Genomic DNA, 27091 nt, shown 5'->3' on the forward strand with positions numbered 1-27091 from the left:
GCTTCCGAAAGTTAAAAGTGTTAACGTGAAGTATTTTTTACAGGGAACCTTTAGTGGCAATTGGTAGCTTGGAGAAAGCTCTAGCAATAAGCGAAGGAAATGATGAAGTCTCGTGTTATGAGCAGGCCAAAATATATCTGATGTTGGCGGTGGCCTATGGAATGAAGGCTGAAAGCTCCACTGTTACAATAAGTGACAAGCATATGGCGTGGGAAGCTGCTAGAAAGTATTTTGCCAAGTGAGTTGCGTGGTATTTATTTAATTGCTCTCATACAAAGTATCTATAAATTATTTAACTGTCGATCTTCTAATTATGGCTCTGACTTGACCATGGACTCTTAACTTCTCGAATTACCTTTTCACGCTTGATTTTTTATTTTTAAGTGTGAATTGCTCTCATTCAGAATTTAAACCAGCTTAGAGCACCTTTATACAAGATTATTAATTTTTTCTAACCGAAGGGTGCACACCTCTAATGGTACTCCAACGAATTTGCGTCCTCTAATGGAGTACACTAAGTCGACAATAAACTTTGTTAAATAAAGCTTGGTTATATTAGTAGAAAGAAATTTCAAAGACTATGTTGACTTCGTGACAACGTAATTCAATAGTTTTTTTTCGCAGGATAGACAGACCAAAAGTTTTAAATAAAAAGCGGAGAATGCAAAGCTAAAAGAAAAAAGACTTTTTTCTTAGCATGGAAAAACCAAATGCAACTATAAACCTGAGAATTTGAACTTTTTAGAAAAAACGAGGGAAAGCTTTTTTTACAGGGCAAGCAAACCAAGAACAATAAATATAAACCGGAGAATGCAAATCTATTTGGAAAAAAGTGGAAACAAGCTCGAATTTTTTTTCACAGCAGACCAAATCAAATGTATCAACTGTAAACCGGTGAATGAGCATCTATGAGAAAGAAAAAGCCAGAAAAAGTGCTGTCATTTTTCCACAGGATATACAAACATACTGAATCAAATATAAATCGAAGAATGGAGACAGACTAAAAAAATAGGCAAAAAAGCGCTGAACAATTTTTTTACAGGATATACACACTAAGTGAATGAAATATGGAATATGGATGATAACGCTTGCTCAACTTTCCGCTGTGGGAAGGCTGGACTGTTATCTATCTTCATTCTTTTATGTTTACTTTGAGGTTTCATTAACATAGTAATTTTTATTTGGTTTTAAAATAAATATACATTCATTTTTTCGTTGCAATGATCTTTTCATGACTTTACATGCCCCTTAATTGCAACAGAAATCAAATAATAAACGTATGAAGTTAATCATCAGCATTAATATCCTCTCGGGCCTGAGAACCTAGCCCTAACCTGCTTGTAAGCATACGTCAGCTTAACCACGGGCCAAATGAAATTGTCTAAAGCAATCTTCTCATGACCTAGCAATATCGGGGCTTGGTGAAAATTCGCGTGACTCGTCCAAGCAGCCAGGTGTCTCTTTTGGTGAAGTTCTCGCGAAGCCATACAACGTCCTTCATTTCCAGTGCTGCTTCAAGAGATGTCCACTTCGGTTTTCTGTTCAGTGAAGGGACAATCGCGGTCAGCAGTGGCTTCCAAATTTGTCTGAGTCTCTGCTTTACTTGCGTCCACGCCGAAGACTTCATTGTCAGTGACTCCTTGAATACGACTCCTGAAACGTTGCAGAGGGGTCTGCCGAGCAGGAAGTAAGTTGGTTTCAGTGGATTGTCGTTTTCGATGTTGCTTCGCACGTGGATGAGTGGACGCGAGTTTAGAGGAAGAGTTCGTTTTACGCACTGAACGAGCCTCTGCCATGCCCCACAAAATTAGGAGCAGAAAGAGGGTTGAGCCTCCATTCAACAGAACAGTGCAGTAACTGATTCTTGATGTAGTTGTGGTCCAGGATGTTGGTTCCGTTGTGCGACAAGAATAAGGGCGGTTAGCCGCGTCGGGCGGTTAAACGCCGTGGTATTGCTGTCAGACACTTATCCGTGCTGAGATCCTCGGCAAATTCTAAATGAATTGCTCTTGTGACTGAACTGGTGAATATGCAGATCTAGGTCTTCCCTTCTGTATCTCGGTGCTTGACTGGAAACGGTCCTAGGTCAGTGACGCTAAACATTGTTGAAAGTGACCGGTGACTCTATTTCCTGGAAACGAATGTCTGTTAAGTCAGCGGTTGACGGCTTTAGTCCTTGAGCTCTGAAGTGGCCACAGTCAAGACACTTGAAGGTTGGACTCCTTGAGAAGCCTTGTAGTCCAAATATAAGCCATTGTTGTTCTATGTAGTTGCGGTTTTATGCAACCCTGATATGCATAAAGATTTCATGTCATTTCTTCACGTATAATCATCAGCATTAATATCCTCTCGGGCCTGAGAACCTAGCCCTAACCTGCTTGTAAGCATACGTCAGCTTAACCACGGGCCAAATGAAATTGTCTAAAGCAATCTTCTCATGACCTAGCAATATCGGGGCTTGGTGAAAATTCGCGTGACTCGTCCAAGCAGCCAGGTGTCTCTTTTGGTGAAGTTCTCGCGAAGCCATACAACGTCCTTCATTTCCAGTGCTGCTTCAAGAGATGTCCACTTCGGTTTTCTGTTCAGTGAAGGGACAATCGCGGTCAGCAGTGGCTTCCAAATTTGTCTGAGTCTCTGCTTTACTTGCGTCCACGCCGAAGACTTCATTGTCAATGACTCCTTGAATACGACTCCTGAAACGTTGCAGAGGGGTCTGCCGAGCAGGAAGTAAGTTGGTTTCAGTGGATTGTCGTTTTCGATGTTGCTTCGCACGTGGATGAGTGGACGCGAGTTTAGAGGAAGAGTTCGTTTTACGCACTGAACGAGCCTCTGCCATGCCCCACAAAATTAGGAGCAGAAAGAGGGTTGAGCCTCCATTCAACAGAACAGTGCAGTAACTGATTCTTGATGTAGTTGTGGTCCAGGATGTTGGTTCCGTTGTGCGACAAGAATAAGGGCGGTTAGCCGCGTCGGGCGGTTAAACGCCGTGGTATTGCTGTCAGACACTTATCCGTGCTGAGATCCTCGGCAAATTCTAAATGAATTGCTCTTGTGACTGAACTGGTGAATATGCAGATCTAGGTCTTCCCTTCTGTATCTCGGTGCTTGACTGGAAACGGTCCTAGGTCAGTGACGCTAAACATTGTTGAAAGTGACCGGTGACTCTATTTCCTGGAAACGAATGTCTGTTAAGTCAGCGGTTGACGGCTTTAGTCCTTGAGCTCTGAAGTGGCCACAGTCAAGACACTTGAAGGTTGGACTCCTTGAGAAGCCTTGTAGTCCAAATATAAGCCATTGTTGTTCTATGTAGTTGCGGTTTTATGCAACCCTGATATGCATAAAGATTTCATGTCATTTCTTCACGTATAATTGGACACTATACTCTTTGCAGTCAACAACTGCGTGCTTTGTGCTGAACGGTAACGAGCTGCGTTTGGTCCTGCCGCTGGCGCCAGGGAGTTGATTTTCCAGAAATGGGAATAAGCAAAGAAGGCGATCTTTTCTTTTCGAGCTTTTCTGGAGTTGAATGTCGTTAATTGTTTTGTTGAAACTTTTTAGTTGGGATTTCTCAACAGTTAATTTTGGGCTTCATTTATGTCTCTGAGTTGCAACTTGGATTTCTGCTTCGACTTAAAATTCTTGTCGAAACAAAAGACAAATGACGTTAAAAAATTTGAGTTTTCACCCATAAGTTGATTGATTCAATTGATGAGACACATGATCAGCAGTATTTATTTTCCGCTGATGTGATTCCCATTGTTCACTTTTTTAACGAGGTGGGCAATAAAGGTTTTGAATTTTTCTGCGCATTTTAAGAATGGCTTGAATAGCTTCATTTTCACTCCAGAAGTAAGTTTTGGTTGCAGCAATTGTCAGGTGTTTAAGGAAAAGCTGGGTTGCTTTGTTCTGCAACCCAGTACAGCGGTTTGTATTTTCAGCTGGAGATAACTCATTTATTTTCAAGGGCGCGTCGTTGGCCCGAGCTAGCACAAATCCAGTTGAATTGTTTTTGTCATGTTGAGCTCTAACATGTATAACTGTGCGGTAAGTTAATTTGGATCACTGGCTGAATTACTACAGCTGAATATGGTGAATTGGATGTCTGGTAGAGAGAAGGTGGCTTGGTGTTAATGGGATTTAAAAATATTGCTTAGTCCGATATTATATCAATGTTTGTTTTCCATCTGTCAATACATTATCCCATGATAGGCCTTTTTCCAGGTGTCTTGCAAGATGATTTTTAGTGTAATCATTGAAACATCCCATCCCGAGTGATATCTAATCCTCTTTGAGCAAGGTTTTCATCAGTAAACGAGTGAACAAAATCATACTTATAGAAGGTGTTAAAATCAGATGTTTTGTCGATTGGTTTTCTCGATTGTAGATTGTTTTGTCGGCAAAGCCTTTCGCTGTCTGTTGAAGGACAAATATGGCGGTATGAAGATGAAGAGCACCTGGCTCCAAAGATAAATTGAGTGTACTGGAATTGCTGAATTGAGTTTTCCGATGGCCAGAGAAAGCGTTGGCACGACTGATCATTTTGAAAGATGCTTATCTGCATTAACAGTGCTTCTACGGCAGCCATTGTAGCCACACTTTCCTGGCCGAAACGAAGAAGAATTCCGATCAAGTTATCAGATACGGTCCAGAGAGGTTTTAATCAATGTTTTTTGAGAGATGCTGCATTTGCTACGAGCCTGAGGCTTTTGGTGGTCTGTTAGTATTATTGACTGGTGAGGTAAGAACAAAATGTTTGTCAGGACGTGGGTTTGAGGAAACAATTGATATTACGTTACTGTTCTCCAAGTCAATTTTCAGAGTTTTATCGTATAGTTGCTTTAGTTCAAAGTCTCTTTACTCGTCGCTGAAGGCTTTCAAGTTGGGCTTTGGCATCTGGGTAGTTGATTCTCTTGCTTTCAGCTCAAACCGGCTCCGTATCTGTTACCAATGTGACCAATTGAGTCCTCTAAAATGTTAATGGCTCTGTTGTCTGCTGATGTATCTGTATTTTCTGTTCCTGCATTTTCAATCTTCCTGAAACTTGTGACAAAATCACGGATGTTTTTCGGCATCAATGGTGAGGCTAGTAACCAATGCGTTGTCAAAACTTAATAGCTATGTGACCTAAATTTTTGTTTCTCCCGGAAAAGAAATTTTGCGTTTGATGGGACCAGTGATTGTCCAACCGAGCAGATTGCGCAAACCAGATGGGCTTCATGTTGGGCCTTGAAGATTTTTTTCTCTGATTGAACTGTGTTGCAAGAACGCCTAGGGGTATTTCTATCTTGTTGGCGACGCGATGCGGAAACTGAATGTGACAAAAGTTCTGATATAGAGTGCTTTTTGAAAGTTCAGTTGCGAATAGTGGGAACGTGGTTCAAACGGAAAAGCGTTTTGTCACTGTGAACTTTTTCTATGTCTAAGCGACCCAAGATTGGCATGTATGACAGATTTATATCTTAGGTGTTGAGTAGTTGATGCGGACTTGCTGCTGCATTCTTGCTTCTTGATCAGGTGTCCATCATTTTTCTGGATTCGTAAACCTGGTAGGTTTTGCTGATCAATGAATGTTTTGATGGCGATATTTGTTGATGTGTTTTCGGTAGAGTGTTGGTTGCTCTGGTAAACTGCTCCATATGAGGTTGAGATTGAAGATGGGAAACTAGCGTTTGCCAGGTTTAAACTACTGCTATTAGTAGCGGCCTGAAAGGGCGTTAGTTTATCAGCTACAAGTGTCTATTATCGTAGGAACTGCACCTTTGAAAATTGGCACATGACTGTCTGGAGCTGTGGATAATTGCGGGCAATTTCTCTGACAAATGTCCCAGAGTGCTTGCAGTGGTCATTGAGTGCACTGGTCCTTGATTGGTAATTACGTTAAATGTTGATTGCTGATCTGCAAAATCTTGCTGTTGCTGTTGACTTGCTGTTGCTGTCGGGTGTCTCGTTGGTTCCTGACAGCCCCCGAAAACTCGGGTCGCGGGAACAGATTTTTGGTTTCTGCGGTTTCTGCGGTATGAGCTGTTTGGACGCGTCAAATTATTTTTAAAGGAAAGTTTCTTCAACTTGTGCAACAGTTTTCAGCGTCAACGCTTTCTGGTTCCGTAAGAAGGTCTTCTAATTCATATAGCTTTAATAATATTTTCTTTAACTCTTCTATGTGAGTGAAAGAACTTCTAGTTCCAGGCCTGACTGCTTTTAATATTCTACTTCTTGTTTCATCTCTTTTATAGTTTTCAGTTGATCATTTGTTCAGTTGATCATTTGTTCAGTTGATCATTTGGTCAGTTGATCATTCAGATGTTAATTTGATCCGAATTTTAGATTTGAAATTGTTTGACAGGTTAGATGTCCCAGTGATTAGACCTTTTGGAGGCCTGGAAGTGTTTTTTTTAGGTCAGTTTGAGCTTTTGAGGGTCAAGTTGGACTTTTTACAGGTCGAATTGTTTGACCTTTAGATGTCAAGTGGTTTGACCCTCATAGTTTGAGCTCTCAGAGGCTAAGAGGTTGCTTTTTAGGAGGTCACGTGGCTTGACCTTTAAGAGGTCAAGTGGTTTGACCTTTTAGAGGTAAAGTTATTTGACCTTTTAAAGTCAAGTGGTTTTAAGTCAGAGATCAATTGTGTGCGCAAAGACTAGATATTAGTGCTGTGGTTTTCAGTTGTCTTGAGCACGGTGGGCGTTTGTTACGGTTCAGTACTGTTGACGTGCTTGATTGGTTTGCTTGGTGGAATAGTAGAGTTGATTGCTGAGGGCTACTGAGTCCGGTTTGCAGGGCTGTTCGAGGTCAGTACTGCTGACGTACTGGAAGCTGTTTCCGTGGGCGGAACGCTAGGTGTGATTGCAGAGGTCTACTGGGTCAGCCGAAACACGACACGCTGCAGGGCTGTTGGAGGTCAGTGGTGCTGATGTATTGGAGGCTGGTTCCGTTAGTGGAACTTCAGTGGTGATTGCTTAGGGCTACTAGGGTGTCCATGTGCAGGAGCACGCTGGCGGGCTGTTGAAGGTCAGTTCTGCCGATGAGTTGGATGTTGGTTCCGTTGGAGGACCACGGGTGGATTTCTGAGGGCTAGTGAGTTGGCCGGAGTACACTGGCGAGCTTTTGGGCGTCATTATTGCTGATCTACTGTATGCTGGCTCCGTTGGCGGAACACTGGAGGTGATTGCTGAGTGCTGCATGTGTCCGGGTCAGTTGGAAGGCAGTTCTGCTGGTGTACTTTTGGCTGGTCGCAGTGGTGGGTTCAGTAAAGAGCGATTGCTGAGTGCTGCTGATGTCAAGGAAGCACGATGACGGGCTGCTGGATTGGAGGTCAGTACTGCTGATATACTGGAGTTGGCAAATTTGTTTCCGTTGGGTAAACACTAATAATGATTGCTATGGTCTACTGAGGTTTCAGGTTGAGAGGAGCGCGCTGGCGACATCTTCATCTCGTTTGTTGATAACTCGGGATGTAAATTTTCACCGTACCCTTTTTTCCAATAAAGCAATTGTTTTAGAAAAGGTCGAAATAGCCAACCAAGATGACTTGCTTCGGGCTTTTGTTTAATACTAATTGAAATAGTTGACAATAGAAATCAAGTATTTCAGAACCTTAGAACTAAAATAATATTGTCTTGCTCAGCTCAAGTCAAATAATTCAAAGGACAATTTTTGATACCCCTCTACATCTGTTGGTTGGAAAAATTAGTGCCCGAGAGTAGTAGAAATATACGATAAATCCATTCACTGAATTTGAATGAAGTTTTATCTGGTTTAGAGGCGCCTGTGATGTTCCCTATGCTGGTCAAGTCATTTGATCCATTTTTGTCACAATATTTGATCCACCTCAATATCATCTCATGTTGCGGTTTTAATCCAAAGCATTTGAAAATTTTGGTGCTGGGCAAGATGCTGAGTTCCCAGGAGCGCCATAATTATAATGCTTGCTCCGCTTTCCACTGGTAGGCTGAACTGTTATCTATCTTCATTTTGTTATGATAATCTCGAGATTCATATAACATAGTTACTCTTGTTTAGTTTCTAAACACAAAATTTACCTCCAGTTGCCAATTACACTTATGTTTTCTGACAAACTTTGTTGCAGCGGAAATCAAATTATATGATGGTGGTAGATAAAAGCTGGAAATTTCTTTCTCGGCATAGACAAACCAAATGTATCAAATTTAAACGAGCGAAATTATAAACGGACTATAAACACTGGGAAAAGGCCACATGAAACTCTGCAAAAAGTTTCGCACAGGATACACATTCCAAATGAATGAATATAAATCGGAGAAAAATGCAATTAAAATATTTGGCGGAAAAAGCTGGATTTTTTTTCTGCATAGATGAAACCAAATGAATCAATTTTAAACAGAGATTGAGCACCTGTGAGAAAAAGGCCATAAAAGCGCTGACTTTTTTTCACCGGAAAGACAGAGCAGATGAGGCAGATATGAACCGTTGTATGAAGACCGGTTAGATAAGGGCAGAAAATGGCGCTGAACAAGTTTCACAGAAGAGATAAACCAAGAAACCAGAGAATGTATTTAAAATTTTTAGGAAAGGGCCGGAAATCAGCTGTGAAAATTTTTTCACTGGGTAGGCAATCCAAAAGAATTAAAATAATAGGAGTTTTTACGGGAAAAATAGCTTATAGGAAAAATGGAAAAAAGAGGCGGAATTTATTTCACAGCATAGGCAAAGTTAAGAATACTACTATAAACCAGAGAATGAGCACATATGAACGAAAAGGCCAAAAATGCGCTGAAATAAGGATAGAATGTGACGATATCAGGAAAAGGCTGGAAGACAGTGCTAACAAATTTTTCACAGCGTTAGCAAACCAAAAGATTTTTAACTGGAGAATGCAAAGTTAAAAGAAAAAAGGCTGAAAAAAGAGCTGGCAATGTTTATCCACAGCACAGACAGACATCCAATAAGACAAATTGTTTCATCTAATAAACCGGAGGTTGAGCTCCTTTGAGAGAAAATAGTGGCAGAAAAGCAATGATTTTTTTACAGGACAGACAAAGCAAATTTGAACTATAAACAGGAGAATGAGAACCTATGAGATAAGAGGCCAGGAAAAGCACTGAAAATTTTTTTCACAGGATAGACAAAGAAATTTAAACCGGAGAATGTGAACCTGATAGGAACAAGGTGGGAAAAAATGCTGGAAATTTTTTCCAAAGCATAGACAAACCAAGTGGATCAACTATAGACCGTGAAATGAGCACCTCTGTGATAGAAAAGGCGCTGAAATTTTGTTTTCACATGATAGTGATCAAATAAGTTAAATTTAAATCCGGGTATGAAGAGCGATTAGAAATGAAAGGCTGTAAAAAGCGTTGAACAATTTTTTTCAGAGGATAAACAAAACAATTCAGTGAAACATAAACAGGAAATTGTGACCACCTTAGAAAAAAACGCATAAAAGTTGAAAACGTTTTTTAACAGGATAGACAAACCAAATGAATCAAATATAAACGGGCAGATGATGACTTATCGGACAGAAATACCAGAAGCGCTGACATTATTTCACAGTATTTACAATCCAAATAAAAGAATTATAAGCCGGAGAATGTGAACCTATTAGATGAAAGGCGGAAAGTGTTGAAAATTTTTTGAGATGGAAAAACCAAAAGAATTAAATATTAACTTGAGTGCAAAACTAATAGAAAAAAGCCGGGAAAATCTGGAAAATTTTCTTTACATCATAGCCGAACCAAATGTATCAACTATAAACCGGCGAGTAAGCATATAGGAGAATAAAGGGCAGAAAGCGTCGACCAATTTTTTTTGCACCGGATAGACAGGCCACATGAAATACATACCGGAGAATGAGGATCTATTAGAAAGAAATGGCGAAAAAAACTGAAAAATGTTTTCAATTAGTACACGAGCCGAGTGAATCAACTTGTGATTCTGTAAATCAACTTAGACTCTAAATTTATGACCGATTAGAGGAAAAAGCGCTTAACAATTGTTTTTACAGGATAGCCAAACCAATTAAACACGAGAATGAGCAACTATTACAAATAAAAGGCCAGGAAAAGCGCTATAAATTTTTTTTCGTGGGATAGACAAACCACCTGAATGAAATTTAAACGGACAGTCTGAACCTGTTGGAAAAAAGGCGCTAATCGCTGGAGAGTTATTTTTACTGATAGGCAAACCAAATGCGTCACATATAAACCGGAGAATGAAGACCGATAGTAAAGGAAAGGCAGATAAAAGCTTTCAACAATTTTTTTTAGGATTGACAAACCAAGGAACACGCAGAAAATAAACTTATTCAAAAGGCGGCAAAAGATGCTGAACTTTTTTTACAGGATAGACAAACCAATTGAATCAAATATAAACGGGCAGATGATGACTTATCGAACAGAAATATCAGAAGCGCTGACATTATTTCACAGTATTTACAATCCAAATAAAAGAATTATAAGCCGGAGAGTGTGAACCTATTAGATGAAATTTTAAGATGGAAAAACCAAAAGAATTAAACATTAACTTGAGTGCAAAACTAATAGAGAAAAGCCGGGAAAATCTGGAAAATTTTTTTTACATCATAGCCCAACCAAATGTATCAATTATAAACCGGCTAGTAAGCATATAGGAGATTAAAGGGCAGAAAGCGTCGACAAATCTTTTTTTTTGCACGGGATAGACAGGCCACGTGAGATACATACCGGAGAATGAGGATCTATTAGAAAGAAATGGCAAAAAAACTGAAAAATGTTTTCAAACAGTACACAAGCCGAGTGAATCGACTTGTGATTCTGTAAATCTACTTAAACTCTAAATTTATGACCGATTAGAGGAAAAAGCGCTTAACAATTGTTTTTACAGGATAGCCAAACCAATTAAACACGAGAATGAGCAACTATTACAAATAAAAGGCCAGAAAAAGCGCTATAAATTTTTTTTTCGTGGGATAGACAAATCACCTGAATGAAGTTTAAATGGACAGTCTGGACCTTTTGTAAAAAAGGCGCTAATCGCTGGAGAGTTATTTTTACTGATAGGCAAACCAAATGCGTCACATATAAACCGGAGAATGAAGACCGATAGTAAAGGAAAGGCAGATAAAAGCTTTCAACAATTTTTTTTAGGATTGACAAACCAAGGAACACGCAGAAAATAAACTTATTCAAAAGGCGGCAAAAGATGCTGAACTTCTTTTACAGGATAGACAAACCAATTGAATCAAATATAAACGGGCAGATGATGACTTATCGAACAGAAATATCAGAAGCGCTGACATTATTTCACAGTATTTACAATCCAAATAAAAGAATTATAAGCCGGAGAGTGTGAACCTATTAGATGAAAGGCGGAAAGTGCTAAAAAAAATTTTAAGATGGAAAAACCAAAAGAATTAAATATTAATTTGAGTGCAAAACTAATAGAAAAAAACCGGGAAAATCTGGAAAATTTTTTTTACATCAAAGCCCAACCAAATGTATCAACTATAAACCGGCTAGTAAGCATATAGGAGATTAAAGGGCAGAAAGCGTCGACAAATCTTTTTTTTTGCACGGAATAGACAGGCCACGTGAGATACATACCGGAGAATGAGGATCTATTAGAAAGAAATGGCAAAAAACTGAAAAATGTTTTCAAAAAGTACACAAGCCGAGTGAATCAACTTGTGATTCTGTAAATCTACTTAAACTCTAAATTTATGACCGATTAGAGGAAAAAGCGCTTAACAATTGTTTTTACAGGATAGCCAAACCAATTAAACACGAGAATGAGCAACTATTACAAATAAAAGGCCAGAAAAAGCGCTATAAATTTTTTTTTTCGTGGGATAGACAAATCACCTGAATGAAGTTTAAATGGACAGTCTGAACCTTGTGGAAAAAAGGCGCTAATCGCTGGAGAGTTATTTTTACTGATAGGCAAACCAAATGCATCACATATAAACCGGAGAATGAATACCGATTGTAAAGGAAAGGCAGATAAAAGCTTTCAACAATTTTTTTAGGATTGACAAACCAATGAACACGCAGAAAATAAACATATTCATAAGGCGGCAAAAGATGCTGAACTTTTTTCACAGGATAGACAAACCAATTGAATCAAATATATACCGATATACTGGAGAATGAGGACCTATCAGGCGCTGATTTTGTTTCACAGGGTTGAGAAACCAAACGAGCGAATTATAAACAGAATTTTGACCTATTCGACAGAAGGCGGGCCTATTCACTATCCTAAAAGTCTCGTCCGCCAATCATCTCGATCGTTGCCGCCAATGTGTAGCACCACTCGATTGTAGGATTCCTTTAAGCAAGATAGAACTACTACCAGCTCTCACAGCAAGCATGTCGATTGGGAGAAAGGCCTGATCAAAGTCGAAAAGAATGGAGTGTCTTTGCTTTGTTGACAAAGTGAGTATCGATGGTAAAATTTCTGCATCAAGGTTGAATGCGCGTTTTGACTACAGCTATTAATTATGTCCTGATATTAGGGAATAAGAACAAAGAAAGACTGAAAAAGGATCCTCAGAAGTATAATTGAATCGGAATCTTTATAGATAAACCAAATTAATCGAATAAGAATTCAATATATATTTGGAAATAGAGAAAATAGACAATTTGTATATCAATCAACAGGAATCAATCAGGCTGTACTTCGACGAACCTTATACTGAAGTAAAAGTAGGATTTTTTGACGATCTTACCTTAATGGTAGAAAATGAAAAACATGCGACAATAAGCCAAAACAAACTTCGACTAGCTTGAACACAACCAAATTAACAGCGGTAAAATGTTTTAGAGGATGAAATAACAGTTGAATAATAAAGAAATTATTTGTTAACCGAACTACCAAAGTATTCAGCACAATAATTAAAGAACCGCAGATCCGCAGTTATTTTGAACTGCAGATCCGATCTCAAATTGACAAGCTTCCTTCCCGCTCAGTGAATTCTATCGACAATTTGGTTAACCTAATGTAAATACGATTACTGTCCATATAACTATAGCAACAACAAGGATGCGCGTCTTTCCCCTTTAGCTCTTGATTTATTTAATCAGTTTAAGAAACGATTTTGGCTAGCCCATTCACTTGTTTCAGCCTCGGTATAATACTTCTTTTGGACCGTTGTTTCGTCTGTTCCATCAGTTTCAATTTCAGCGAGTTGATTTTCTTAGCACATAGAGGATCTCACTGGCCTCAGTTCCATTTCACCTTCTACATTTCGCTTCCGCCAATAATTGATATTGTTCCCCCCAATGGGCGCGACAAACGTATTGTAGGATCCCATTAAACTGTACAAATTAAGATTTCAGAACTGTATCACCTTTTGTTAATTGGGCGAGAACTTCGATGAAATTAGGAAAGAATGAAAATTCGAAAATAAGCGATGTCTTTTTTGACAAACAAGCGGGTATCAAAGGTAAAGTTCCGGCATCAAGGTTGAAGGCGGTTTTTGACTAAAGCTTTTAAGTATCTCCTGATATTTTTGACTAAGAATGAAAAGAAAGACTGAAAAAAGGAGACTGAAAAAAGGATCCTGAAAAGGCTATAAAAGGATTGGAATCATTATCGATTTCAAATCATGCCAATAATGGATTATAAACTTAATTTAAAGTTTGTGTAGTGACTTCTCTAAGCGATTGAAGACCGATTCGAAAACAAAGGCAGAAGAAAGCGCTGAAAAAATTTTTGGAACATGATAGGCGAACCAATTGAATGAAATTCATACCGGAGAATCAAAACCTGTTAGAAAGAAATGGCGAAAAGCAACAACTTTTGTCCACAGGAGACAAAGGAGTCAAACGTGCCCAAGAACGTGAAAGGAAAGGCAGAAAAAAGCGCTGAACAATTTTTTTTGGCAGAATAGATAAACCAAATTGATCGAATAAGAATTCAATATATGCTGGGATATAAATAATAATAGAGAAATGAGATAATTTTTATATCAATCAAAAGGAATCAATCAGGCTGTACTTCGACAAACCTTATACTGAACTAAGAGTAGGAATTTTTGACGATCTTATCTTAATGGTAGAAATCTAAAAACATATGACAATAAACTAATACAAATAAGCTTTACTTCGACTAGCTTGAACACATAACCAACTAACAGCAGTAAAATGTTTTACAGTATGAATTAACAGATGGATCTTGAAGAAATTATTTGTAAACCGAACTACCAAAGTATTCAGCACATTAATTCAAGAACCGCAGATCCGCAGTTGTTTTGAACTGCAGATTGATTGCAAATTGACAAGTTTCCTTCCCGGTCAGTGAATTCCATCGACAGTTTGGTTAACCTAATGTAAATACGATTACTATCCATATAACTATAGCAACAACAAGGATGTGCGTCTTTCCTCTTTAGCTCTTGATTTATTAAATCAGTTTCAGAAACGATTTTGGCTAGCCCATTCGCTTGTTTGAGCCTCGGTATACTTCTTTTGGACCGTTGTTTCGTCTGTTCCATTGGTTTCAATTTCAGCGAGTTGGTTTTCTTAGCACATAGAGGATCTCACTGGCCTCAGTTCCATTTCGCCTTCTACATTTCGCTTCCGCCAATAATTGATCTTGTTTCCGCCAATGGGCGCGTCAAACGTATTGTAAGATCCCATTAAACTGTACAAATTAAGATGTCAGAACTATATCACCTTTTGTTAATTGGGCGAGAACTTCGATGAAATTAGGAAAGAATGAAATCTCTGAAAATAAGGGATGTTTTTGTCATTTTTGACAAACAAGCGGGTATCAAAGGTAAAGTTCCGGCTTCAAGGTTGAAGGCGCTTTTTGACTAAAGCTTTTAAGTATCTCCTGATATTTTTGACTAAGAATAAAAAGAAAGACTGAAAAAAGGAGACTGAAAAATGGATCCTGAAAAGGCTATAAAAGGATTGGAATCATTATCGATTTCAAATCATGCCAATAATGGATTATAAACTTAATTTAAAGTTTGTGTAGTGACTTCTCTAAGCGATTGAAGACCGATTCGAAAACAAAGGCAGAAGAAAGCGCTGAAAAAATTTTTGGAACATGATAGGCGAACCAATTGAATGAAATTTATACCGCAGAATCAAAACCTGTTAGAATGAAATAGCGAAAAGCAACAAATTTTGTCCACAGGAGACAAAGGAATCAAACGTGCCCAAGAACGTGAAAGGAAAGGCAGAAAAAAAGCGCTGAACAATTTTTTTTGGCAGAATAGATAAACCAAATTGATCGAATAAGAATTCAATATATGCTGGGATATAAATAATAATAGAGAAATGAGATAATTTTTATATCAATCAAAAGGAATCAATCAGGCTGTACTTCGACAAACCTTATACTGAATTAAGAGTAGGATTTTTTGACGATCTTACTTTAATGGTGGAAAATGAAAATCATGCGACATAAGCAAAACAAACAAGCTGTACTTCGACTAGCTTGAGCACATAACCAAATTAACAGCGGTAAAATGTTTTACAGGACGAATTAACAGATGAATAATAAAGAAATTATTTGTTAACCGAACTACTAAAGTTATTATCAGCACATTAATTAAAGAACCTCAGATCCGCAGTTATTTTGAACTGCAGATTGATCGCAAATTGACAAGCTTCCTTCCCGGTCAGTGAATTCCATCGACAGTTTGGTTAACCCAATGTAAATACGATTACTATCCATATAACTATGGCAACAACAAGGATGCGCGTCTTTCCTCTTTAGCTCTCGATTTATTTAATCAGTTTCAGAAACGATATTGGCTAGCCCATTCACTTGTTTGAGCCTCGGTATACTTCTTTTGGACCGTTGTTTCGTCTGTTCCATAGGTTCCAATTTCAGCTAGTTGATTTTCTTTGCACATAGAGGATCTCACGGCTCAGTTCCATTTCTTTTCTATTTCGCTTCCGCTAATAATCTATGTTTCCACCATTGGGCGCAACAAATGTATTGTAGGATCCCATTAAACTGTACAAATTAAGATGTCAGAACTATATCACCTTTTGTTAATTGGACGAGAACTTCGGTGAAATTAGGAAAGAATGAAATGTCTGAAAATAAGGGATGTCTTTGTCATTTTTGACAAACAAGTGGGTATCAAAGGAAAAGTTCCGTCTTCAAGGTTGAAGGCGCTTTTTGACTAAAGCTTTTAAGTATCTCCTGATATTTTTGACTAAGAATAAAAAGAAAGACTGAAAAAAGGAGACTGAAAAATGGATCCTGAAAAGGCTATAAAAGGATTGGAATCATTATCGATTTCAAATCATGCCAATAATGGATTATAAACTTAATTTAAAGTTTGTGTAGTGACTTCTCTAAGCGATTGAAGACCGATTCGAAAACACAGGCAGAAGAAAGCGCTGAAAAAATTATTGGAACATGATAGGCGAACCAATTGAATGAAATTTATACCGCAGAATCAAAACCTGTTAGAATGAAATAGCGAAAAGCAACAAATTTTGTCCACAGGAGACAAAGGAATCAAACGTGCCCAAGAACGTGAAAGGAAAGGCAGAAAAAAAGCGCTGAACAATTTTTTTTGGCAGAATAGATAAACCAAATTGATCGAATAAGAATTCAATATATGCTGGGATATAAATAATAATAATAGAGAAATGAGATAATTTTTATATCAATCAAAAGGAATCAATCAGGCTGTACTTCGACAAACCTTATACTGAATTAAGAGTAGGATTTTTTGACGATCGTACTTTAATGGTGGAAAATGAAAAACATGCGACATAAGCAAAACAAACAAGCTGTACTTCGACTAGCTTGAACACATAACCAAATTAACAGCGGTAAAATGTTTTACAGGACGAAATAACAGATTAATAATAAAGAAATTATTTGTTAACCGAACTACTAAAGTTATTATCAGCACATTAATTAAAGAACCTCTGATCCGCAGTTATTTTGAACTGCAGATTGATCGCAAATTGACAAGCTTCCTTCCCGGTCAGTGAATTCCATCGACAGTTTGGTTAACCTAATGTAAATACGATTACTATCCATATAACTATGGCAACAACAAGGATGCGCGTCTTTCCTCTTTAGCTCTCGATTTATTTAATCAGTTTCAGAAACGATATTGGCTAGCCCATTCACTTGTTTGAGCCTCGGTATACTTCTTTTGGACCGTTGTTTCGTCTGTTCCATAGGTTCCAATTTCAGCTAGTTGATTTTCTTCGCACATAGAGGATCTCACGGCTCAGTTCCATTTCTTTTCTATTTCGCTTCCGCTAATAATCTATGTTGTTTCCACCAATGGGCGCAACAAATGTATTGTAGGATCCCATTAAACTGTACAAATTAAGATGTCAGAACTATATCACCTTTTGTTAATTGGACGAGAACTTCGATGAAATTAGGAAAGAATGAAATCTCTGAAAATAAGGGATGTCTTTGTCATTTTTGACAAACAAGCGGGTATCAAAGGTAAAGTTCCGGCATCAAGGTTGAAGGCGCTTTTTGACTACAGCTTTTTAGTATGTCCTGATATTTTTGACTAAAAATAAAATGAAAGACTGAATGAGAAAAGTATCCTGAAAAGGCTATAATAAGTTTGGAATCCTTATCGAATTCAAATCATGCCAATAAAGAATTATAAACTTAATTTAAAAACTGTGTAGTGACTTCTTGAAGCGATTAAAGACCGATTCGAAAACAAAGGCAGAAGAAAGCGCTGAAAAAATTTTTGAACATGATACGCAAACCAATTGAGTGAAATTTATACCGGAGAATCAAAACCTGTTAGAAAGAAATGGCGAAAAGAAACAAATTTTGTCGACAGTAGACAAAGCAATCAAACGTGCCCAAGAACGTGAAAGGAAAGGCAGAAAAAATGCACTGAACAATTTTTTTTGGCAGAATAGATAAACCAAATTGAGCGAATAAGAATTCAATATATGCCGGGATATAAATAATAATAATAGAGAAATGAGTTAATTTGTATATCAATCAATAGGAATCAATCAGGCTGTACATTGACAAACCTTATACTGAATTAAGAGTAGGATTTTTCACGATCTTACCTTAATGGTGGAAAATGAAAAACATGCGACATAAGCCAAAACAAACAAGCTGTACTTCGACTAGCTTGAACACATTACCAAATTTACAGCGGTAAAATGTTTTACAGGATGAAATAACAGATGAATAATAAAGAAATTTGTTAACCGAACCACCAGAGTATTCAGCACAGTAATTAAAGGACCGCAGATCCGCAGTTATATCAATCAATAGGAATCAATCAGGCTGTACATCGACAAACCTTATACTGAATTAAGAGTAGGATTTTTTACGATCTTACCTTAATGGTGGAAAATGAAAAACATGCGACATAAGCCAAAACAAACCAGCTGTACTTCGACTAGCTTGAACACATAACCAAATTAACAGCGGTAAAATGTTTTACAGGATGAAATAACAGATGAATAATAAAGAAATTTGTTAACCGAACTACCAGAGTATTCAGCACATTAATTAAAGAACCGCAGATCCCCAGTTTGTTTTGAACTGCATATCCGATCGAAAATTGACAGGCTTCCTTCCCGGTCAGTGAATCGTATCGACAGTTTGGTTAACCTAATGTAAATACGATGACTTTCCATATAACTATAGCAACAACAAGGATGCGCGTTTCTCCTCTTTAGCTCTTGAATTATTTAATCAGTTTTAGAAACGATTTTGGCTAGCTCATTCACTTGTTTGAGCCTCGGTAGAATACTTCTGTTGGACCGTTGTTTCGTCTGTTCCATAGGTTTCAATTTCAGCGAGTTGATTTTCTATGCGCATAGAGGATCTCACTGGCCTCAGTTCCATTTCGCCAAATCTATGTTGTTTCCGCCAATGGGCGCGACAAATGTATTGTAGGTTCTCATTAAACTGTACAAATTAAGATGTCAGAACTGTATCACCTTTTGTTAATTGGGCGAGAACTTCGATGAATTTAAAAAAGAATGAAATCTCTGAAAATGAGGGATGTCTTTGTCATTTTTGACAAACAAGCGAGTATCAAAGGTAAAGTTCCGGTATCAAGGTTGAAGACGCTTTTTGACTACAGCTTTTTAGTATGTCCTGATATTTTTGACTAAGAATAAAAAGAAAGACTGAAAAAAGGATCTTGAAAAGGCTATAATAGGATTGGAATCATCATCGATTTCAAATCATGCCAATAATGAATTATAAACTTTAATTTAAAAACTGTGTAGTGACTTCTTAAAGTGATTGAAGACCGATTCGAAAACAAAGGCAGAAGAAAGCGCTGAAAAAATTTTTGAAACAAAGGTAAACCAATTGATTGAAATTTATACCCGAGAATATAAACCTGTTAGAAAGAAATGGCCAAAAGAAACAATTTTTGTCCACAAGAGGCAAATAAATCAAATGTGCCCGAGAACGTGAAAGGAAAGGCAGAAAAAAGCGCTGAACAATTTTTTTTGGCAGAATAGATCAACCAAATTGATCGAATAAGAATTCGATACATGATGGGATATAAATAATAATAATAGAGAAATGAGACAAATTGTATATCAACCAATAGGAATCATCAGGCTGTACTTCGACAAACTTTATACTGAATTAAAAGTATGATTTTTTGACGGTCTAACCTTAATGGTAGAAATCTAAAAACATATGACAATAAACTAATACAAATAAGCTTTACTTCGACTAGCTTGAACACATAACCAACTAACAGCAGTAAAATGTTTTACAGTATGAATTAACAGATGGATCTTGAAGAAATTATTTGTAAACCGAACTACCAAAGTATTTAGCACATTAATTAAAGAACTGTAGACCCTCAGTTAGTTTGAACTGCAGATCCGATCGGAAATTGACAAGCTTCCTTCCCGGTCAGTGAATTCCATCGACAGTTTGGTTAACCTAATGTAAATACGATGACTATCCATATAACTATAGCAACAACAAGGATGGGCGTCTCCTCTTTAGCTCTTCATTTATGCTAGCCCATTAACTTGTTGGAGCCTCGGTAGAATACTTCTTTTCGACCGTTGTTTCGTCTGTTCCATAAGTTTCAATTTCAGCGAATTGATTTTCTATGCACATAGAGGATCTCACTGGCCTCAGTTCCATTTCGCATTCTACATTTTGCCTCCGCCAATAATCTATGTTGTTTCCGCCAATTGGTGCGACAAATATATTGTAGGATCCCATTAACCTGTACAAATTAAGATGTCAGAACTATATCACCTTTTGTTAATTGGGCGAGAACTTCGTTGAAATTAGAAAAGATTGAAAGCTCTGAAAATAAGGGATGTCATTTTTGGCAAACAAGCGAGTATCAAAGGTTAAGTTCCGGCATCAAGGTTGAAGGCGCTTTTTGACTACAGCTTTTTAGTATGTCCTGATATTTTTGACTAAGAATAAAAAGAAAGACTGAATGAAAAAAAGGATCCTGAAAAGGCTATAATAGGATTTGAATCATTATCGATTTCAAATCATGCCAATAATGAATTATAAACTTTAATTTAAAAACAGTGTAGTGATTTCTTGAAGCGATTGAAGACCGATTCGAAAGTAAAGGCAGAAGAAAGCGCTGAAAAAATTTTTGGAACATGATAGGCGAACCAATTGAATGAAATTTATACCGGAGAATCAAAACCTGTTAGAAAGAAATGGCGAAAAGCAACAAATTTTGTCCACAGGAGGCAAATGAATCAAATGTGACCGAGAACGTGAAAGGAGAGGCAGAAAAGAGGGCTGAACAATTGTTTTGGCAGACTAGATAAACCAAATTGATCGAATAAAAATTCAATATATGCTGGGATATAAATAATAATAATAGAGAAATGAGACAATTTGTATATCAATCAAAAGGAATCAATCAGGCTGTACTTCGACAAACCTTATACTGGAATAAGTGTAGAATTTTTAGACGATCTTACGTTAATGCTAAAAATCTAAAATATATGACAATAAACTAATACAAATAAGCTTTACTTCGACTAGCTTGAACCCAACCAACTAACAGCGGTAAAAGGTTCAGCACATTTATTCAAGAACTTGAAATGCAAATCCAATCGCAAATTGACAAGCTTCCAATTGAATAATATTTGTACCTGAAAATCATGACCTATTAGAAAGAAAGGGCGAAAAGAAACATTTATTTTCACAGCAAGGCAAATTCCGCCATTTAGTGGGACCAGTGGATCATAGGATACTGCATTTGTACTGTTGTTTTGTGTCGTCTACAAGTTTCATTTTCAGCGAGCTGATTTGCTTTGCACAAAGAGGATATCACTGGCCTCAACTCCGTTTCACCGTCTACATTTGGCTTCCGCCAATAATCATATAGTTTCCGCCAATGAGTGGGACCAGTGCATCGTAGGATACCATTACACTGTACAGATTGAGCAGTTCAGAACCTTTTGACCTCTCAAGTTAATTAGGAGAGAACTCTGATCAAAGCAGAAAAGGATGAAATCTTTGACAATAAGTGTATTTTTCGTTGTTGACAAAGCGAGTATCCGAGGTAAAAGTTCTGAATCAAGATTGAATGCGCGCTTTTACTACAGCTATTAATTATGTCCTGATATTAGGGATTAGGAACAAAAAGAAAGACTGAAAAAGGATCCTGAGAAGTATAATTGAATCGCAATCTTTATCGACTTCAAATAATACCAATGATGAACTATCAACTTGTGTAGTGACTGTGTAGTGACTTCTTGAAGAGGTTGGAGACCGATTCAAAGAAAGGCAGAAGAAAGCGTTGAACAATTGTTTTCACATGATAGGCAAATCAAATGCATGAAAATTATACCGGAGAATCTTGACCTCTTTGAACAAAATGGCGATAGGAAGCCTTTTCACAGCAAGGCAAATAAATCAATTGTGCCCGAGAACGTGGAAGGAAGGACACAAAAAAGCGCTGAACTTTTTTCGCAGCATAGATAAACCAAATTGATCGAATAAGAATTCAATATATGCTGGGATATAAATAATAATAATAGAGAAATGAGATAATTTTTATATCAATCAAAAGGAATCAATCAGGCTGTACTTCGATAAACCTTATGCTGAATTAAGAGTAGGATTTTTTGACGATCTTACCTTAATGGTGGAAAGTGAAAAACGTGCGACATAAGCAAAACAAACCAGCTGTACTTCGACTAGCTTGAACACATAACCAAATTAACAGCGGTAAAATGTTTTACAGGATGAAATAACAGATGAATAATAAAGAAATTTGTTAACCGAACCACCAGAGTATTCAGCACAGTAATTAAAGAACCGCAGATCCGCTGATTTTTTGAACTGCAGATCCGATTGCAAATTGACAAGCTTCCTTCCCGGTCAATGAATCGTATCGACAGTTTGGGTAACCTAATTTAAATACGATGACTCCCATATAACTATAGCAACAGCAAGGATGCGCGGTTCTGCTCCCTAGCGCTTGATTGATCAAATCAATTTTGAGATCGCATTCAATTTTTGAGCCTCGTTAGAATACTGCATTTGTACTGTTGTTTTGTGTCGTCTACAAGTTTCATTTTCAGCGAGCTGATTTGCTTTGCACAAAGAGGATATCACTGGCCTCAACTCCGTTTCACCGTCTACATTTGGCTTCCGCCAATAATCATATAGTTTCCGCCAATGAGTGGGACCAGTGCATCGTAGGATACCATTACACTGTACAGATTGAGCAGTTCAGAACCTTTTGACCTCTCAAGTTAATTAGGAGAGAACTCTGATCAAAGCAGAAAAGGATGAAATCTGTGACAATAAGTGTGTCTTTTTCATTGTTGTTAAAGCGAGTATCCGAGGTAAAAGTTCTGCGTCAAAATTGAATGCGCGTTTTGACTACAGCTATTAATTATGTCCTGATATTAGGGATTAGGAACAAAAAGAAAGACTGAAAAAGGATCCTGAGAAGTACAATTGAATCGCAATCTTTATCGACTTCAAATAATACCAATGATGAACTATCAACTTAATTTGAACAACTGTGTAGTGACTTCTTGAAGAGGTTGGAGACCGATTCAATGAAAGACAGAAGAAAGCGATGAACAATTGTTTTCACATATAGGCAAACCAAATGAATGAAAATTATACCGGAGAATCTTGACCTCTTTGAACAAAATGGCGATAGGAAGCCTTTTCACAGCAAGGCAAATAAATCAATTGTTCCCGAGAACGTGGAAGGAAGGACACAATAAACCGCTGAACTTTTTTCACAGCATAGATAAACCAAAATGATCAAATAAAAATTCAATATATGCTTGGAAAATAAGATAGAGAAACTGGACAATTTGTATGTCAATCAATATGAATCTTTCAGGCTGTACTTCGACAAACTTGATACTGAAATAAATTTTCTGACGACCTTACCTGTATGGTAGAAAACTTGTTACGTAGGATTACATTACACTGTACAGATTAGGCAGGTCAGAACCTTATCACCTCTCATGTTAATTGGGAGAAAACTCTGATCAAAGTAGAAAATTAAGAAATCTTTGACAATAAGTGTGTCTTTGTCATTTTTGACAAAGCGAGTATCGATGGTAAAATTTCCGCATCAAGGTTGAATGCGCGTTTTGACCACAGCTATTAGTTATTTCCTGATATTAGTGACTATGAATAAAAAAGGAGGACTGAAAAAGGATCCTGAAAAGTATAATTGAATCGAAATCAGTATCAGTTTCAAATAATACCAATAATGGATTACAAACCTGTTTTAAAAAACTTTTTAGTGACGTAAGAGATTAAAGACTTTCGCAAACAAAAGCAAAAGACAGCGCTGAACAATTTTCTTCACATAGGCTAACCAAATGAATAAAATTTATACCGGAGAATCAGGACCTATTAGAAAAAAACGGCAAAAGGAAACGTTTTTTTTTCACAGAAATGCAAATGAATCAAATTTGACCGAGAACTTGAAAGGCAGAAAACAGCGCTCTACGTTGTTTTCGCAGCTTAGATGAAGCAAAATTATCCAATAAGAATTCAGTATATGCTTGGAAGAAAGATAATAGAGAAATTAGACACTTTGTATATTAATCAATATGAGTCGTTCAGGCTGTACTTTGACAAACTTGATACTGAAATAAATTTTTTGACGATATTACCTGTATGGTAGAAAACTTGTTACGTAGGATCACATTACACTGTACAGATTAGGCAGGTCAGAACCTTATCACCTCTCATGTTAATTGGGAGAAAACTCTGATCAAAGTAAAAAATTAGGAAATCTTTGACAATAAGTGTGTCTTTGTCATTATTGACAAAGCGGGCATCGATGGTAAAATTTCCGCATCAAGATTGAATGCGCGTTTTGACTACAGCTATCCGTTTTTTCCTGATATTTGTGACTATGAATAAAAAAGGGACTGAAAAAGGATCCTGAAAAGTATAATTGAATCGAAATCAGTATCAATTTCAAATAATACCAATAATGGTTTACAAACCTGTTTTAAAAATTTTTTTAGTAACGTAAGAGATTAAAGACTTTCGAAAACAAATGCAGAAGACAGCGCTGAATTATTTTCTTCACATAGGCTAACCAAATGAATAAAATTTATATCGGAGAATCAGGACCTATTAGAAAGAAACGGCAAAAGGAAACGTTTTTTTTTCACAGAAATGCAAATGAATCAAATTTGACCGAGAACGTGAAAGGCAGAAAACAGCGCTCTACGTTGTTTTCACAGCATAGATAAAGCAAATTTATTGAATAAGAATTCAATATATGCTTGGAAAAAAATAATAGAGAATTTAGACAATTTGTATATTAATCAATGAATCGTTCAGGCTGTACTTTGACAAACTTGGTATTGAAAGTACAATTTTTTTAATGATATTACTTTAATGGTAGAAATGAAATAGATGTGACAATAAACCAAAAGAAACAGTTTGTTCTTCGAATAGCCTGATCACCGCCAAATTAACAGCGGTAAATTGTTTTAGAGGATGAAATAACAGAAGAATCTTGAAGAATTTAATTGTAAACCGAACCACCAGTTGTAAACCGATGTTTAAGGATATTAAATTAAGAACTTGCATCTCAGATCCGATCGGAATCTGGCAGGGTTCCTTCCCGGCCAATGAATTCCATTGACAGTTTGGTTAACTTTATGTGAATCCGAAGACAATCTCATAGAACTACAGCAATAGCAAGGATGCTCTGCTCTGCTCCTGAGCTCTTGATTTATCGAATCAGTTTCAGAAACGATTTTTGAGATGGCTTTTACTTGTTTAAGACTCGGTAGAAAACTGCATTTGGACCGTTGTTTTGTCTGCTTCACAAGAATCAGAATTCAATATTTGCTGGGAAATAAGATCATAATAGCGAGACTAGACATTTTTTATCAATCAGTATGACTCATTCAGGCTGTTTTTTGGCAAACTTGATACTGAAATAAGAGTAGGATTTACGATTTTTGAATATTTTACCATAATGATAGAAAATGAAAAGCATTTGACAATTAACCAAAACAAACGAGCTGTTTTTCGATTAGCTTGATCACATAACCAAATTAACAGCAGTAAATTGTTTCACAGGGTGAAATAATAGATGAATCTTGAAGAAATTTTTTGTAAATCGAACTACCAAAGTATTTAGCACATTAATTAAAGAACCGTAGACCCTCAGTTATTTTGAACTGCAGATCCGATTGGAAATTGACAAGCTTCCTTCCCGGTCAGTGAATTCCCTCGACAGTTTGGTTAACCTAATGTAAATAAAATGACTATCCCATATAACTATAGCAACAGCAAGGATGCGCGGTTCTGCTCCCTAGCGCTTGATTAATCAAATCAATTTCAGAAACGATTTTTGAGATCACATTCACTTATTTGAGCTTCGGTTGATTACTGCATTTGTACTGCTGTTTTGTGTCTTCCACAAGTTTCGATTTCAGCGAGCTGATTTGCTATCCACAAAGAGTATATCACTGGGCTCAATTCTGTTTCACCGTCTACATTTTGCTTCCGCCAGTACTTATATAGTTTCCGCCATTGAGTGGGACCGGTGGATCATAGGATACCATTAAATTGCACAGATTAGGCAGGTGAGAACCTTATTACCTCTCAAGTTATTTGGGAGAGAACTCTGATCAAAGTAGAAAAGGATGGAATCTTTGACAATAAGTGTGTCTTAGTCATTGTTGACAAAGCTTGTATCGAAGGTAAAAGTTCTGCATCAAGGTTGAATGCGCGTTTTGACTACAGCTAGTAAGTATGTCCTGATATTCATGACTAGGAATAAGAAAGACTGAAAAAGGATCCTGAAATGTAAAATTGAGTTGGAATCAGTATCAATTTCAAAAACCAATAATGGATTGCAAGACCTGACTTAGAAAACTTTTTAGTGAGGTAAGAGATTAAAGACCTTCGAAAACAAAGGCAATAGAAAGTGCTGAACAATTTTCTTCAAATAGGCTAACCAAATGAATAAAATTTATACCAGAGGATCAGGACCTATTAGAAAACAACGGCAAAAGGAAACGTTTTTTTTTCACAGCCTTGCAAATGAATCAAATTCGACCGAGAACGTGAAAAGAAAGGCAGAAAACAGCGCTCTACATTGTTTTCGCGGCATAGATAAACCAAGTTTATCGATTAAAGAATTCAATATATGCCTGGAAATGAGATAATAGAGAAATTTGTATGTCAATTAATATGAATCGTTCAGACTACTTTGACGAACGTGATACTGAAATATAGTACAATTTTTTTGACGATCTTACCTTAATGGTTGAAATGAAATACATGTGACAATAAACAAAAACAACAATCTGTTCTTCGAATAGCCTGATGACCGCCAAATTAACAGCGGCAAATTGTTTTAGAGAATGAAATAACAGATGAATCTTGAAGAATTTCTTTGTAAACCTAACTACCAATTGTAAACCGAAGTTTTCAGCATATTAATTAAAGAACCGGAATTGGCTCTGCTCTTTAGCTCTTGGTTTATCAAATCAATTTTGAGATTGCATTCAATTTTTGAGCCTCGTTAGAATACATCGTAGGATCCGATTAAATTTTACAGATTAAACAGGTCAGAACCTTATCACATCTCATGTTAATTAGGAGAGAATTCTGATCAAAAAAGAAAAGGAAGAAATCTTTGACAATAAGTGTCTTTGTCATTGTTGACAAAGCGGCTATCAAAGTTTAA

The 27091-nt window shown here is 37.1% G+C and overlaps 1 protein-coding gene across 2 annotated transcripts in view; it reads left to right on the forward strand.

Annotated features, from left to right (window-relative positions):
• LOC142341467 (tetratricopeptide repeat protein 7B-like) overlaps nt 1-27091 on the forward strand; it is a 571721-nt gene that overhangs the window by 501462 nt on the left and 43168 nt on the right. For both annotated transcript variants that reach the window (XM_075392426.1, XM_075392427.1), the window contains one exon: nt 44-238. In XM_075392426.1, coding sequence (XP_075248541.1) covers nt 44-238 — 195 coding nt within the window. The remainder of the gene's footprint in view (nt 1-43; nt 239-27091) is intronic.

Source organism: Convolutriloba macropyga, chromosome 6, assembly GCF_964194025.1.
Source record: "Convolutriloba macropyga chromosome 6, txConMacr16.3, whole genome shotgun sequence".
Taxonomy (NCBI): Eukaryota; Metazoa; Xenacoelomorpha; order Acoela; family Convolutidae; genus Convolutriloba; species Convolutriloba macropyga.